The 16,711-nt window shown below is 38.9% G+C and overlaps 2 protein-coding genes across 8 annotated transcripts; one reads left to right on the top strand and one right to left on the bottom strand.

Annotated features, from left to right (window-relative positions):
• Positions 1 to 308: 308 nt before the first annotated feature.
• On the bottom strand, positions 309 to 8,721 carry LOC123979537 (heterogeneous nuclear ribonucleoprotein Q). Of its 5 annotated transcripts, none has more exons than XM_046063498.1 (12): positions 8,563 to 8,721; positions 6,570 to 6,729; positions 5,470 to 5,588; positions 5,090 to 5,197; positions 4,733 to 4,846; positions 4,252 to 4,428; positions 3,904 to 4,039; positions 3,299 to 3,504; positions 3,070 to 3,219; positions 2,833 to 2,954; positions 2,406 to 2,728; positions 309 to 1,830 (listed from the first exon to the last, which is right to left on the bottom strand). In XM_046063498.1, exons 2-12 carry the CDS (start codon positions 6,715 to 6,717, stop codon positions 1,796 to 1,798), a joined length of 1,638 nt encoding a protein of 545 aa, XP_045919454.1. In that variant the 5' UTR covers positions 6,718 to 6,729; positions 8,563 to 8,721; the 3' UTR covers positions 309 to 1,795. The 5 variants fall into 5 exon arrangements, with proteins under 5 accessions (XP_045919454.1, XP_045919456.1, XP_045919457.1 ...); XM_046063500.1 differs by having other exon boundaries at positions 309 to 1,824; XM_046063501.1 differs by having other exon boundaries at positions 309 to 1,821.
• Positions 7,483 to 15,987, top strand: cga (glycoprotein hormones, alpha polypeptide). 3 transcript variants are annotated; one of them, XM_046063506.1, is made up of 4 exons: positions 7,483 to 7,633; positions 14,520 to 14,631; positions 14,926 to 15,110; positions 15,777 to 15,987. In XM_046063506.1, the coding sequence occupies exons 2-4, from the start codon at positions 14,538 to 14,540 to the stop codon at positions 15,849 to 15,851; spliced, it is 354 nt and encodes a 117-aa protein (XP_045919462.1). In that variant the 5' UTR covers positions 7,483 to 7,633; positions 14,520 to 14,537; the 3' UTR covers positions 15,852 to 15,987. The 3 variants fall into 3 exon arrangements, with proteins under 3 accessions (XP_045919462.1, XP_045919461.1, XP_045919459.1); XM_046063505.1 differs by lacking the exon at positions 7,483 to 7,633 and adding an exon at positions 13,746 to 13,807; XM_046063503.1 differs by lacking the exon at positions 7,483 to 7,633 and adding an exon at positions 14,194 to 14,432.
• The last annotated feature ends 724 nt before the right edge of the window (positions 15,988 to 16,711 follow it).

The following is a 16,711-nucleotide window of genomic DNA, read 5'->3' as shown; positions in this document are numbered from 1 at the left end:
TTAATAAGAAAATGCATTTTGGTCCGTTTAATAGCTAAAACCTGAAAGAGTGATTGTACTAAATTTTAATCTTAATGATCTTTTCAAGGCCTACCTGTACACCCACGTTTGTTCTGGATTTACTGGCACTTAATGAGCTTGTTCCTCAAAATGAATAATTTCTAACTGAGATGAACACAGTAAGAGATATTTGTTCACAACACACCAAGAGTAATTGAAATAAATTCACACAATGAGTTACCAAAACTGAATCAAACACCACTCAATTTGCATCTCAGGAAGATTTTATCCAAAGAGTAAGACACAAATAGAAATCAAAAACTTTATTACAAAAATAAGTTACACTCACCTCCATTTTACAGTATAAAACAATTTATTTGCAGGAATGCAAAAAACGTTGTTGGCCACCAACAATAGTTTAAAACTGCTAACATCTTTTTTTCAAAAGGTGGTTGTTATGATTTTATTGAGGGAGTTAACTGTATAGAAAACTGGGATTGAAGAGCAGTTTCCTTTTTGCTATACCCGGAAATAGAAATCATTCACTGCAGTATCCCTTCTACCACTATGTGACTATGATCCCTTACCAAACCATGGCAGCTAACATTAGGCACACATGCTCACTGGCTGGGCAATATGGCAATTCAGTCATCCATCAAGAGTAACTCGAAAGATCTTCTACATAGTTGCCGTCTTGGGAGCTGGAAAGGGATCATTCAAGATTAAACATGATTTCATATGAAGGATAGGATTAGGTTGTTTTACATTATGCTGACGTCGTTTGAAAATGTATTGTATCTTATAAAAACAAACCCACTGGAATAATACAGTGGCACAAAAGGGACACTGCAGGGCTTTATTTTTGTTTTTTATTTTTTTAAATCAAAGGCAGTTGGATGCCTGTGACGTTGAAGCCTTTACAAAAGTAACATTTTATCCAGAAAAAACTATACAACCATTAAACTACATACTCTGAAAAAGCAAGGCGGCTAATTCAGTTCAAAATAAGATAAAAGCAGGGCTTGTTCAGACTCATCATATGAGATTGTTTTGCATGCCCAGTTTGACTGTTTGCAGTGTCAGAGCTGCAGTAGAAATGACTATATTACATTAAGTACATCGTTTTTGCGCTGCAGCTCTTGTGCATATTTTGTATGAAAACAAGCCCTGCTTTCATCAATATAGTTTCCCTATTTACAGTACAGGCCGGGTAGTTTAGTCCTCTGTACTGAGGTAGTCAACCAACCCTTTAAAGACAAGTTCTGAAAAGAACCACTTTCCTGGAATGCCTGACTTATCCATGCCAGGTGGGCTCACCCTATAAACCTGCAAATGTTCTCTGTCAAACATCCAGATCAAAAGATTAAGATTAACATGGATATTCCGACATAAAAATTGCGATTAGCACAAAAATATACAATAGCATCAAGCTCGTTTGAGCCACTTCAAACCTAAGAACTTAAAAAGTGCAAATTCTTCAATAATAAATGGCATGTTGAGGGACAGGGTAGGGGTAGATTGTAAGGGCAATACGTAAGAGCCCTGGATATCAGGGCTGGGTACAAGGGCTTGGGGCAAAGAGGCTGTGGCGAGTATTCAGAATCCTCCGGTCATCTTTTAAAAAAAAAAAAGGTGGCAGTTTCAGAAAAAAATGAAAATAAAAAAACATGGGTAAAAGGGAGATGATTCTTCTGTAAGGCTGGAATATCATTGGACCTTTTTGTCGTGCTCTTTTCACATCCATTGCAGCTTACGGTGTAACCCCACACATCAAGTCAGTATCCACTGTGACAGGTCAGGACCGCCCTCGGCCACGTTTCCCTGCTAGGCCAATGAGAGCAAAGATAAAATTAGTACAGAGTTTTGATGGAAAAAAAAAAAACAACAAAATACAGATTCATGAAATCCCACAAAATTTTGACAGAAACTGACCGTTTTGCCACAAGGGAGGGACTCTGTTAGCCTTCTTAAAAATATAGTAACATTGTGAATGACCTTTTCCTGCTAGCAAACAAGCTGAATGGCTGGCCTGAAAACCTGTCAGCGATTAGTTATGGAATCCAATCAGCAGGTGGAACTTCCTTTCAAGACAATCAGTACCTGCACTGTAGGTAATCTTTCACTTTCAGCTTCCCCAACTACAGCGTCTTTCATGTGCTTACCAACCATGCGCCTTCCGTTCATTCCTCTGTACTGTGTGCTTTTGCAACTGACCCACTGATGGAACATATGCCGACACAAAGACCAGCCAAGTGATCTAAAAAAGCATCAACTCAAACTAAACTGAGCCACGTAGCAAGCTCTTTTCACCAAGGAGCAGTAATCAAACTTTTATTCACCACAGAGTGACTCATTTGATTTTACCCACTTTGAAACCAACATTATCATAATATTTTTAAATTTACCTCTGCTTGTTCCAGGGCCTCCTCGTTGGGAGAAGCCTACTCGGCCCCTTGGTGTGACACCACCGCGGCCCCTGGTCTGACTGGCACCACCACGGACTCCTCTTCCTACTCGTCCTCTCCCAGACCCCTGGAAGTCATCGTAGCCATAGTATGGGTCATCGTAGCCGCCCCGGTAGTTGTGGTAGTCGTATCCATAGTAATCATAATAGTCTTCATAGCCGTAATAGTCAGGAGGGTAAGAATAACCCCCCCGCCCACCTCGGCCTCTGCCTCGTGAGGGTGGCGGCATGTGGGGAGGCCCATAATAATAGTATTCATCATACCTGAAAGAGGACAGACAGACTCAACAAACATGGCATCCTGCTTTATATCAAAATTTAAGTTGATAACGCCACGGCTCACAGGTTTAGTTGCACTGGTCTCTTACATTTGTGTTTTAGCTGCTTGTCTCTGGGCTTTGCGCTCTTTCCTCTTCTGGTCAGGCGGCTTGGCGAAGACGATTTCAATATGCTCTCCCTCGAGGTCTTTGCCATTGAGATCAGCCAAAGCCTGTGAAAATGAATATAAAATTATGTTTTCAGTGCAATTACAACAAAGTTAATTTTATGTTCATGATAAACGTGTTGCATGTCTGTCCAGTGACAAAGCTTTTTTTCGTCCATACCTTCACGGCGCCATCCCTTTCCTCGAAGTGGATAAAGGCATAGTCTTTCAACTTTTTCACCCGCTCCAGCTTGCCAAACTGACTAAAGGCCTTTTCAAGTATCTCCTCCGTAACGGTGCTCGCCAAGTTCCTCACAAAGAGCACTTTGACCTGGTGATGTAAACACAGGGTCAGCAGACAGCCACGAACAAACACATATTGGTCACACATCATTAACAGCATGCCTTACCTTGGCCATGACCTCTGGGTCTGGGTCCTCGATGGGATCTGCCCACTCTACGGTGACCACATTTCCCCACACTTTCACCTTGCCGCTCATTAGCCGCCGACGGGCCTGAGCTGCCGTCTTGTGGTCTTCATACTCCAGGAAGCAGAACCCCCGATTCTTCTTCTTGTCGTCTGGCTGGTGGTACAATATGACATCATTTAGACCCTCTGTCGAGACAAGAAATGGGAGAGAGGTGAAGAAAAGGCAGCAGGTGGTTAAGTGTATTTATTCAACAAAAGTCACTGTTATATCAATGACCTACCAACAAACTAGTGACATAAAACCTTCCTTTAGAAACAGCCACAAACACAATAAAACTGATTTTTTATATCTCTCTCTCTCAAGACACCTGTGAGTGATGTCAAAGAACTACTTTTACTGTGTTTAGTGTCCAGTCAGATCTTAGCGGTAAACCATCACAGTAACGTGAGTCACTCCAGCATTGTAATGAGGTCATCATGTGGACACAATCAAGTAAATACTATTAAAAATGTAGTGATGAAACTGATGAATAAATATTACACAGATCTTATGGAATGACATATCCAAGGATGGTGCCGACTCACCTGTGACTTTTGCAAATTCTTCAACAATCTGCTCTTTTGTTTTACTCTTGGGGATGGAGCCAACAAACAGTCTATTATTGGCCACAGAGATGCACACGCCGATGTGTTTCCCCGGTCGAATTTCATTGTTGTTGCACTGCGAATGGATAGATATTACTGTGATAAGTAAGAGAAGGAGGGAAAAAGCAACAGAACCAACATAAAGGAGCTTAACAGCAACTTGTGATTAACATTTTACATCCTTATACACAAGCTTACTTTGTTATCTGAAGCCTACTGTCTGCGTTTCAAACAAAAATTCAATCAGCCGCTCTCTTTCTGGTCATACTGGCAGTAGAGTGGACATACCAATTTGACAGCCTGCTGTGCAGCTTCTTTAGTGCAGAAAGTGACAAAGGCGTAGCCTCTGTTCAGGCCACTGAGGGGATCCATCATCAGGCGCAAATCCCAGATGGGTCCAGCTTTTTCAAACAGCGGAACCAGCTCATCCTCAAAGAGGTCTCTGGGGATTTTGCCTACAAATATCTGCCAGGTTGAGAGGAAAGGGAGATATGGTGAATGAGAGAAACTGCTCAATTTGACATGTAAACTTAAGACAAGGTACAGATGGCCTTTAGGTTAAAAGGTATCCAGTCAGCTCTTAGCGGTAAACTATTAATGAAACCAAGGTTACTACTGATCAAAAAAAAAGCTTCATCATTTGGACAAGGCATGAAACCTGAATGCACTTGGCCCATAACTTACAACAAACAGCTCAACAGGTAAAAATAAAAGTGCCTCATTTTCAAAATCTTTATAGTACAACTTAAAAGGTGTCTTAGATATGTACCTCTGTACCGATGGTGGGCTGTGCCCCTGAGTGAGCGGTCTCTGGTGGGGGACCCCCATACTTCCTCTGGCCTGTTGTCACATCAAGCGTGTAGCCAGTCCTCTCCAGCAAAGCCTGATCATCAGAAAACAGTGAAAAGAAAGGAGGACACAGTTTACTCAGAGTCAAATAAATTAAAGTCTCAATAAGCACATTAAAAGCTGACAACATTTCTTATTTGAAATGGGTCTTATATTCAAACAGCATCCTGGTTATAAAGATGAACTACATTTTTACACTTACAAGCATTTCAGCCACAATCACATGTTGTCCTAAGCATTAAAATCAAATAGTCCTTTTTAAATGTAAAATTCTCACTTTGATTTTGGCTTCATCTGGTCCTTTATTGGTGTCTGACACTTTGGTCCCTTGTTTCTCTCTCTGTCTGTACGTCTTCATCACGCCACAAAGAAAGGCACTTTTGTTCTGAAAAGACAAAAAAAGATAAATACTATGAAACATTTAAAACTTCTGATTCCTGGTTGTACACACATAAAAAAGAAGCTGCTACACAAGACAGCAAGAGTCTGTCTTGTAGATACAATCAATAACAGCTTAAAGCTATTGTGCAACCCCATTTCCACTACATAATGCCAGTACACATCACACAGAGGACAATCATCCACTTTGTATGAAGGCAACAGAAATGAAAAGGTCCAAGTTATCTAAACAATACACCAACAGTGCCACATGCATACCTGAACATGTGAGAGGTCACTGTCCTTAAATTGCAAGAGGACTTGCAGAGCACCTTCCTCGTTGAATTCTTTCAGAGCCTCAATCGCTCGATCATCTAAGTCACTGTGTGACACCAAACCTGGGGGAGGCAGGAGGGGGGACAACACAGAGAGAGAAATGATCAGATGAGCTACTAACAAGAAAGACTGAGAAAGGTTTCATTACAAGCTCGTCATTTAAGCAGAGAGGTTAAAGTACAACTTAAAAAGGACTATAGAGAAGCTTTTACATGCGAGTCATCTTGCATAACAAACATCTTTTTTTTTATTGCTAAATGATCAATAATTACTACAATTAGGAATGAGGGGCAGCTTAACCCAATAGAGCTGTATTCAGTAGTGAGGCTGCATTCTCTTCACTCTCCAACCAGCACGTTTTTGCAGAACTAATCACAACAGATGTGACAATGCAACTCGATATGCCAGTGCCCCTCTATACTGTGGCTAGGAGTTTCTAATGAGCAGGTCTGCATTCTCCTCTACGGAGGGGCCATCACCTGTCCCAGGCAGCCACACACCAGGCAGCTGCTGCCATTGTTTCTGTCTCGGCCCCAGATGGTTGAAAAGGCCAGAGCAGTACTTTTCAATATCTGACCAACCAGACAAGTTCTAAAATGACCCCCAAACTCGTTCCCTGCAGCTCACCCGGTACAAACGTGTATAGATGTGACCGACAGATACTTAAAACTGTAGCTCACAAAACTTATCCCTCTGCATTAATCTTATGAGGTGCAGGGAAACTTAATAGAAACTAAGAGAGACTGGACAGGCTCACCACGACACTCCCAGGGAGAAGACATTCAATTCACCCTGACACCAGTGATCATGCAACTATGTAGGGAATGCAAATGCTGCAGTCATTTACACATTTTCACACTGGTAATGTGTAATTTAATATTTTGTAGCACTGCAGTACCCATTTTGGTAGGAAACCACAAAAAGTTGCTTCAGGATCCCAATTCCCCCCATTCAAAAAGGCGATAAATGACAATACATGCAAGAAATTGATAAACATGGAAAATTGCATATTTGAATATGCAAGTATATTCATTGTGCCTTACCTGCTATGTAAATTTCATCTAGTTTTTCAGCAACTTTCTGTGGTAAACCAGCTTCTAATAAAGTCTGGAAGTGCTCAGAATGGGTAACTGCAGCAGAGGTGTCCATTGGTTCTTCTGGACCATTTCCATTAATATGTTCTGTGGCCATGTCTCCAGAAATCTGTGTAAATGCAATGAGCCAAATTAATCCTGGGTCAAGGGCAAGACTTTGGATGTGTTCAGGAGAGTGCAAAGTCTCACACTTGTCAGGAAAATCATTTCTAACACAAAAAATTTAACATTTATGAACCTGGATACAGGCTGACTGTCATGTTATTAGGCACAATTTATCAATCAACAGGGGATGTCATGGTGTGCAAAACAAGTTAACATGGTTATGTGGTCTTATCGTCTGGAGACTTTTCACTTTCCTGAGTCAACACTTGCTGCTCTCAGTTTGCAAGTGGTAGAAGCCCGGAAAGCTGTTTATAAGGCAGTGGACAGATGATTCAACATTGCACGCAACACAGACGATGCACATACCAAATTCCGCACCGAAATCAACTGAATGACTTTTTCTTTTCTTTTTTTTTTTTTTAAACAGTGAAACTACTGGGTTTGGGTCCATACTGCATTTTTTTCCATTTTGGTTTGTCCTAGGTTAAGAAGTTTGTGCAAATGGAGCCAAGTTCACTTGCTAACGCCTGTTTCACAGCTCTCTTGGTCGTTGTTGGTGAGGAAGCCTGGTCTGCTTTGGTCTCCAAATTACATGTTAGCCTACCTTCTCACTGCTGACTTCAGCACAGGCTAGATAGCCGATACACGTGTTCCATCAGAGAGCGAGCGAGCCCCGGTTTCCGGTGGCTGTCCATTGAAAAAGTATGCACCCTATAGCATTTTGTTTCTTGACACTTTGACAGCATATACTGTAACACTAAGGTAACATTAAATGCTCCAATTATCACGTTAATGACCAACCCAACTATTACTTCCCATTTGTTTGTATCGACTGATAAAGAGACATGAACCTGTGCAGAACAACAATCTAACGATACTCTCTGATCACATTAACGTTACCGAGTCTGGTAAGTTAACGGTGGACTGCAGTATTCTGTTTAAGCAAAACGTTAACTAGGCTCACGTAAGTTAAAACTTATGATATCATGCAACCTTTATCTTGTAACTAGCGTCTGCTAATCACTCTCATATCGGCAACGTTAAGCACGTGCTTTCACTGTGGTTAAAACATTTCTGCAACGTTAAAAGTAACCGTAAACCCATCGTGTAAGTCAGCCTTAAACATGTAACTCTAACATTAACGCATTTCCGGGTCTCTATTATTTTAATCCGAGGTTAATGAAAACGTTAGTTTTAGCGGGGAGGGACTGACTCGCACACGTTGAGGCTAACGTTAGCTAGCTAGCGGGCTAGTTTGCACAGCTAACGTTACAGCAAATCGAGCGAACTGAGGACCTTCATCGGGACAATAACATGACGCGCTAGTATCAATTTTCTATGACTACATCTGCGTTAGTATTTCAGCAGGGAAGGAGCATGTCAGTTAGTACAGCAGCAACGCAGGATCGCACATTCTTGCAAAGTTAACTGCCTGTGGCCAGCTAGCTGCTGTTAGCATACGATGACAATGAGCATGTCAATTCCATGATCTGTCAAAATAGGCTAGCTTAAGCTAGCATGCTAATTCGGACGGAATTTCAGTGAGGCCATTGTTACAACGTCATTTGTCTGTACGCGGTCTTCTCCAATTGACAAAATATGGCTCTAAATTTTAATTACATTCAACGAGGCCTTGAAAGCTAGAGGTTTAGCCTTCTAGATGCGTGGTTTGTCAACGTGCCGCCATATAGGAAGAGTCCATTTTCAAAAAGCCGGTCTGGAGAACTCGTTCCCAACCACCAGTTTCCACATTGTTTCAAACAGCACCGCACGATTCAGACTTTTTAGCAATCAATTAAGCAACAATCACGTGACCAATTAATAGCATTCGCCCTACCTGCCGCTGGATCACCAACGTGTATGGTGTTGATTATTTAGGAAGATAAATGTGATATTTAAAAGACAGAAAAAGTGTAAAACTCCCGGCACTGATCCGGCTTCAGTCATTCACTCTTGATGATGTAAAATGGCTGCCACGTTCACGCCTCGAGTTTTGTCTCGTCGATGGGGTTTCTTGGACAACCCTGCACGGGCTTGCCTTGTATGCATTTTACAGAAGAGCAGCAGGTCATCCACAGCATCCATCATAATTACTAACGATGAGTAATTTCACAACAGTGCCGTTTATTTGACGGATACATTCAAGTGCTTCCTAATAAAACAGTTACAGAAACAAAACGTTGAGACTAAAAGCCAAAACTGATCTTTACCACTAAAGTAAATAATAATGAAATAAAATAAGTAATAATAACAATGAAACAATTTAGTGTATTATTAATAATTTACTAATACACTAATATATTTTAAATATGGTCAGTATTGTCAGACATAATTATATCAAGTACACATATATTTAAATTTAAAATGAAATGCTGTATGGGACCGTAACAGACCCACATTTTACTTTATACAAGAGTATTTTAGCAGTGCTTGACTGGAAAACGTGAAGTAGGTCCCACTTCCCACCACACTGTGTCACTCTTGCTATATATTTAACATATCTTCTACAACATGAACAAAAGAATACGTCAAGAGTGTGTATGTGTATAGAAAACAAAATTATTTGTTTGATTCAACAGATGGGGGAGGGGGGTTAAGGGTTTTCTCTAGTGAAGAGTTCTTTATTTATGTAATGCCAAAGTACATAACAATTGTACTGCTGTTGTAAAATATTCTCTGCCACATTATGGGAAAGAAAAGTTATTTTTCATCATCCATGCTTTACAAACTGGATTTGAATAAAAATGTGCTACACGTGTCTTAGTTTGTTGCAGAAAAATCTAGTTTGTAAGCAATGTTAAGTGTTCACAATATCTTACTGTGTGTGTCAAAAACTGGTCAAATCCCACCTGTTAATATATTTTTAAATTACAATTAATATATTTGAACAGTCCAAGATTAATACGTTACTTATCAGTAATTATCATGTGAAATGTACATGTGTCAGTGTTGATCCTTGAAAATACTTTGCAGTGACAATAAAATGTAGTTATGAATTTTGAATTGGGTTATCTGCTATCTTCATCATAGCTGGGGTGCATGATTCACAGCCTTAATCTTTGGCTCATGGCTGAAATAATAAAACTTTTAGCAGGTAACTGACTCCAACAACCCCCACAGGTATAGAGCATTAACAGCTGGATGATGATGGCTGGAAGATTTAGAGGAATAACTTACGCAGCTGTTGAGGAACTGAGCTACAGATGGATTTCCTGGAACATTTCCCCAATCAGTACTAATGTTTCATAAACAGAATCCAAGTCTGTTGCAAGTTGTTTCACAGAATGGCAAAGTTTAACATAATGATTAAGAAAGAATAAATGAAAGTTCAGATATTATCAAAACAAAGAATATCCAGAGAAAGATAATAAAATAAATACTATTGGCATAATTAAGACTTTGCTTATAAGCTTTGCCTTCTTGTTTAATCAGCTGCAGCCTGTTATAGACCTGGAAACTCTACAGATGGAGTTCAGAGTAATGTTTTTCACTGTATGAGACTACAATACGTTAATTACTCATGCCACTAAAGGCTTGTCAACAAATCGTTATCATAGCTCAGAAAGATATTTCAGTACAAAACAATTGGCTCAGAAAGTTTTGTATTCAGCTCTAAAACTAATAACCATGACTGTAGAAGAGCTCTGTAGATTTTCAGGTATTAGCCAAAACTCTGTCAGTAGAATTTGTGATTCTGAACTGCTGGAACTATAAAATAAACCTTATTTTACCATAAAAAGTCAAATGAAGATCCAGTTTCAGCATTATTTATAGAGGTGCAGCCCCTTAAATAGAAACAACAGAAAAGGGGAAATTTTTGTTGGTTTTGTTTCTAAATTGAAAATGAGGACCCAAGATGGGCATGACTGGTATGACAACAGCACTGTTCATTGTTCCAAGAGGCGTATGCCAAAAGCCTGATTTGATCATGATTAACAAGATTCTCAAGTAAAAAAACTCCAGGATAAAATAAGTATTTAGGTTTGGATTGACGTATTAAAATGTTCTGAGTTTGAGGAATGAACAAGGTCAGTATTGACATCAAATTTCCTCTTCAACCCAGACACTTTTTTTATGACAATTTTTATGCATGCTTATGAAAACCTCATTGTTTGTCTGTCTCCGACAACTTCTACTTTGATTTCAGTGACATACAATCATTATTCCAGCATAAAAGCCTCTGAGAACCTGCAGAGCCAGTATTTTTGGCTCCATACGAACTCTTGAATAAGATAAGGACCATAATTGTTCCTACACTGCAGATCTCTCATGCCACCGTGTGGAGAGAGTGCCTCTGTGTACTCATCAACCAAAGCAAAATTATCTGAGCTCTTAAGCAACACATCTTGAGCAAAACCCCTGTTCATCACATTCAGCCTTTTGTTTTTGTGTTTACAAGAGTACACAAGAGCATAAGTGTGTGTGCCTGCATGTATGGTGCAAAATTACCTATATCCCATTAAAATTATGCTTTGATATTAAGGAAAATAATTAATATTTTACAAGAATTTAAAAAAGAAAAATCTTTGTGTAAATGCAATAAATAAGATGGATAGTCATTTTTAACTGGTAAACTACTGAATTTTTGCACTTGTCCAGAGTGCAACATCTTTTAACAGCCTGCTGTGACTTTCATTTAATTAATATTTTTTTAGTCAACCCTCAGTTTGTGTTGAGCTGGGAATGAGCTAGGATCATGAATATGGACGGACTTGATGGTTTTCATAATCATCCTCACTTTTCTCTTTACTGCTTCACTTAATAATATTGTCATTAGCTTCATAACCAAGAAAATTACAGGTCTAATCTAATTACCTCATTTGTTGTCTGGTGTCACTGGCTTGTTGGGGGTTATCTTGGGGATGCCATCTAGAGCACATTGGCTTTGAACTGTGTAGCACCTGGCTGAGAATAGACATGACCTGCTAACCTCACTGTGTGTCCTGTGCTCTCTCCAGACTACAGCAACCGTGGCAGTGTTGACACCGGAGCATATATCTCACTAGTGTGTCCCAGAGCATGACCATGTGGGCTACACACCATTTACTGTACAGCTGGGGCTTTCTACATCTCTGTTGCTTTCTGCAGGTGTTTCTGCAGGTGTTTCTGCCTCCGGGGCTGTGGGGTCTGGATCTGTGGTTACAATCTTTCTGCTGCCCTCATGTTCTTGCTTGACACCCATTGCTACGATTGTTATTATTATTATTATTATTAGTCCTATTATTATTATCATTAAAACTATCATTATTAGTACTATAATTTTTTTTCCGTGTGTACCATTACCACCTTTACTGTATGTCTGTGTGGATATTGTGCTGGACTGCTTCTCACCCTCTCCCTCTCTCTATCTTTTTCTCTCAAGGTTTATACCTCCTAAAAGGGAGTTTTTCCTTGCCTGTGTCACCAAGTGCTTGCTCATGGTGGGTCTCTGTTAATAATATTACAAAGAGTACGGTCTAGACCTGCTCTATATCAAAAATGCAACAAGATAACTTTCATATTATGAATTGGCGCTATATAAATAATAAATAAATAAAAATAATGAATAAAATTGAATTGATTTGGTTCTTGTCCTCATCCAGATCAATGTAGGACACAAAGAGAGAGTCAGAGCATCTTGATCTTGCTGCCTGCAGAACATAAGAAACTCCACTCCTTGATTCAAACATCAGGAGGCTGTATAGCGGGTCAATAACAGCGTCGAAATATAGAGAAAGGAACATGTCCTCAAACTAATCCTCTGTGCCTCTATTCTCACCTGGTTGCCTTTTTTCTTAAATATCTCATAACATCTCATCTCTTAGTATCTTAAACATACTCAGCTGGCTCGGAAACATTTAACTCAGTCACCAGTCCACTCTATGATTATTTCAAGCAGTTATTTCAAACACAGCTGCAAATTGCTAAGTCTGATGTAATAGAAGAGTCCCAGACAAGTAAGCATGATATGATCAATAACCTGTGGGGTCCCGAGAGAGTTGTTGTTACTCATTTTTCCCTCAGGTTGATGATCGAGATTATTTTTTAATGTTTTGAAATGTATTTTTCAGTAAGTCTGTGTAGGTAGATGTGGTCAAATAATGTGTGTCAATTATATAGACAGTACATTTTATTTGATTAAATGATTGTACAATATATAACTAAAATTACATATAGCCAAAGCCACAACACACAGTGTAACAGCCATTTATAGGACAATTAGCACCATTTGTTAAATGATTTACAAAACAACTTTGGATAGAAGGGTACAAATACTGTGAATTTAGACAACACAAAAACTCCCTTTAAACATCTGTGGGATTTACCATCTCATTTTTTGCTCTTACTGAATTACAAATCTTAGGCCAAGGATTTATCACCAGCACAACCAAGGACACAGGACATGGGTACTTAAGTAAACAGACAGATGAAATACAAAATAAATTCATATTCATCCTTGACATTTCAGATGTAGGAGGTGGACAGACCTCAAATATCAACTATCAAATATCTCTCCATTTATTCATCACCTTTTCCATCCAGCCTACAGTTTTGAAGGAGCCAGGGTCACTGAAATTAGTTTTGCCTCAATATATAGTCAAGAATTATGGGTAGAAATAATACACCCAATATAAATGAATCATTCATATATATTTCTAAATAAAATGTGTTATTTTTAAACCTAAAATGACATATGGCAGCATTCCAGCGTTTTGTTGTATTAATATGTATAGTATGCAATGTTAAACTACATAATGATTTTATTAGGATTAGTGTGCGATTTTTTTTATTAAGTGATTAATTGTTTAGTCTATTAAATATCTACCTTAAAAAAAATCCCAACACAACTTCCAAGAGACCCTTGTGACACCTCAAAATGCCTTGTTGTGTCCGACCAAGGTGCAAACTCCACCGGTGTTCAATTAACAATCATACATGACACAAAAAAAAGCCACACCAAATTTGAGAAGCTGGAACTACAGAATGTTTGGGCATGTTTTCACTTTCAAAATAGATGCCAATCAACAAAATCGATTTTAACTCAAGGAAGATCTCAAATTGTTCATTTTTGCCAGGAGGCAGCCAGAACCTTCTCAAATGGGGTATGTCTATTTTGAAATCAAAGACAATTTTACTTACTCCTATTTCATTAGATTTTACAGTATATGGGAAAATACACATCATGTAATTAATATTCAGAATTTTTTTTATTTTTTTTTTTTTTTTTAAAGTTTATGACACCTAGGACATTGCTTTAGAAAGTGATAGCCTATGCCTCTGACACTCTTTATAATTTACACATAACACATTTAGGCCACTCACAGGCTACAAACTGTCTTTCTGCAGCAAGCCAAAATGAGTCAAGAAACGCCAAAACTAATGACCCTTCTTTTGCTGTGACATGACAACCCCAATAACAACCCTCAGTTACCAAGTAACAAAAACCCAGGGATTAAATGCAGCATCCATAGTCAGGAAGGAAGGATGGTGGAAGTATGTTTTGACTTTTCACCATAATTTTGTGCTTTAAAGGGATTATGAGAAAGGTTGCAAAGTGGGCAGTGAGTCAGTGAGATCACTGATAAGGTTGGTAGGGTTCACTTAATCCAGGAAGTCGTCACACACTGCGGGGCACGGGTATAAATCGACCTGGAGTGAAGCAGAGGTTTTCAATAAAAAGCCTTCCCACACAGAAGCACAATGAAGGGGATACTTTCTCTCAACATGGTAATACTCTATCTCTTTCTATGGCTTACTCTGGCTTGATTCAACAGATTTTTGATTGACCATTTTGTTTTATCTCTGTTATATTAGGTAACTGCCTCAACCACGATGGGCTCAGTGAAGTCAACCGGACTTTCTCTTCTCCTGTTGTCTTTTCTTCTTTATGTAGCTGATTCATACCCCAACACTGACTTGTCAAACAGTAAGATTTGTTTATAATAAAAGCACTAGTGTGTTAAGTACTCTCCTCTCATTTACTATAAAGGCATTTAATTGTTCATATGTAAATAATAACTGAAATTTAAATGTAATGTGAGTACACAAACTAAGGATCTTGTTCAGTGAATTGGCACCATCTGCTTTTACTTATCTCTATTCACAAAGAGTGTGCACTGTGCTTTCAGTCTCAGATTTCAGCTGTTACAGGCTCTGTATCACAAGCTGTTCGTGATCAATACTTTTTTGACTCTGGTTGTAAAACTTGTACTTTCTCCAGTGGGCTGTGAGGAGTGCACACTGAGAAAGAACATTGTTTTCTCGAGGGATCGTCCAGTCTACCAGTGCATGGGCTGCTGCTTCTCCAGAGCGTACCCAACCCCTCTCAAGGCCATGAAGACAATGACGATCCCAAAGAACATCACCTCGGAGGCAACGTGCTGTGTCGCCAAGCACAGCTACGAGGTACAGGAGCAGACACAAGACATGCTAGTCAAACTTTTCTTAATACTGTGCCTATTTACTATACATTGTAGAGGTTATAGCGAGATTGAAAAGAGTCTGTCCTGACTGTATACCGTGTAATTGCCACAGATGACTCAGATTAACTTCAGATAAACTTTTGAGTAAAGGTTTGCACAAGGAGTGTAGTGTAGATTTGGTCCCCCATCACCATTAATCACATGGATCTTTGGACAAGGATCTTTGAATGCCCAGTATGAACAGGAGGAGTGATTACAGCAAGCAAATCACATGGGGTTTTAAGACAGACTTGAAAAATTGTGAACCTATACTTAAAGTACATTTAGCTGAATCTCTACATTTTACTTAAGTAAGACTTCAAATGCAGTACTTAAACTTATAATGGAGTATTTATACCTTGTGGTATTGGTATGTCTATTTAGGTAAAATATTTAAATTCTTCTGTTATTTTACCAATGTTTCGTTTTAATTGATTTTGCAGTTTATTTCAATTCTGGTTTCTGTCACTTCAAGTTGTTCAGAAGTGCAGACGTTTTGACTCCTCACAATGCTAAAAAGAACATTCCATCATACATAGTTGCTGCTGTAGATTGATGAGGCTTTGTTAATATTCACTCTTGTTTCTTTCTCCATCTGTTCTTCTTTCAGACAGAGGTGGCCGGCATAAGGGTGAGAAACCATACAGACTGCCACTGCAGCACTTGCTATTTTCACAAGATATGACAGGTGGAAAGTGGAGACCATTCTGCAGCAGTCCGCTTTGCAACAAATTGTGTTTATTTTAATATGCACAAGCTCTTGTCTGTTTTACAGTGTAAGTTGTTGCTTTTCCAGAAAATATTTTTGTAGGAATCCTGTGTTTGCGATGTGTAATGTGACATCTACATTTTGCATTGATATATGTATATTATTTCCTGTAGATTGAAAAGCAATTAAAATGTGCACCCAGATGTTGCATTTTCATGAATTTGTCCTACACTAAAATGCATGGGATTGTAGTGTGTGTGGGCATGTGTGGAGGAGTAGGCTAATTGTTTTGGTTGTGTAACAAATCGTTTTACGTAAGTTGACATATGTGTCTAAATGAATGCAGTGAAAGGGAAAGTGAGAAACTGTCTGAAAGTGAAACTTGACTTTGAGGTTGATTACAAGCTTTAGCTATGACAACCCTGATTCACCAATCAGGACTGGCAGTCAAGTAGCCAATAAAAAACAGGATTGAAATTGAAGCTGGAGAGAAGTCATTAAAGTGCTCAAAACAAAAAAAGGAGAAAAAAATGGTAATTTTAACCTCTACATTTCCATGACAAGTGATGCTGATGAAGGTTGTGTGGTATGACATACTATACATAGAACAGCGCCAGAATCAAAATTATTTTGAAATAAAATGCCTATTTAATGCACATTCCGTGTGGAGATTGTAATGTGGAAAGTCAACACCTTAGTTTGTTTGCGGAAATAAATTTAGACACATTTTGAGGGTAATGTAAAACTTACTAAGAACTAAAAACTAAGAAGTTAACATAAACTGTAGTGCACATCATAGTAACTACTGTACAGTAACCAATGATATTTTAACATCA

This window comes from Micropterus dolomieu, linkage group LG11 (assembly GCF_021292245.1).
Source record: "Micropterus dolomieu isolate WLL.071019.BEF.003 ecotype Adirondacks linkage group LG11, ASM2129224v1, whole genome shotgun sequence".
Taxonomy (NCBI): domain Eukaryota; kingdom Metazoa; phylum Chordata; class Actinopteri; order Centrarchiformes; family Centrarchidae; genus Micropterus; species Micropterus dolomieu.
This window is presented reverse-complemented; position numbering and strand designations above follow the sequence as displayed.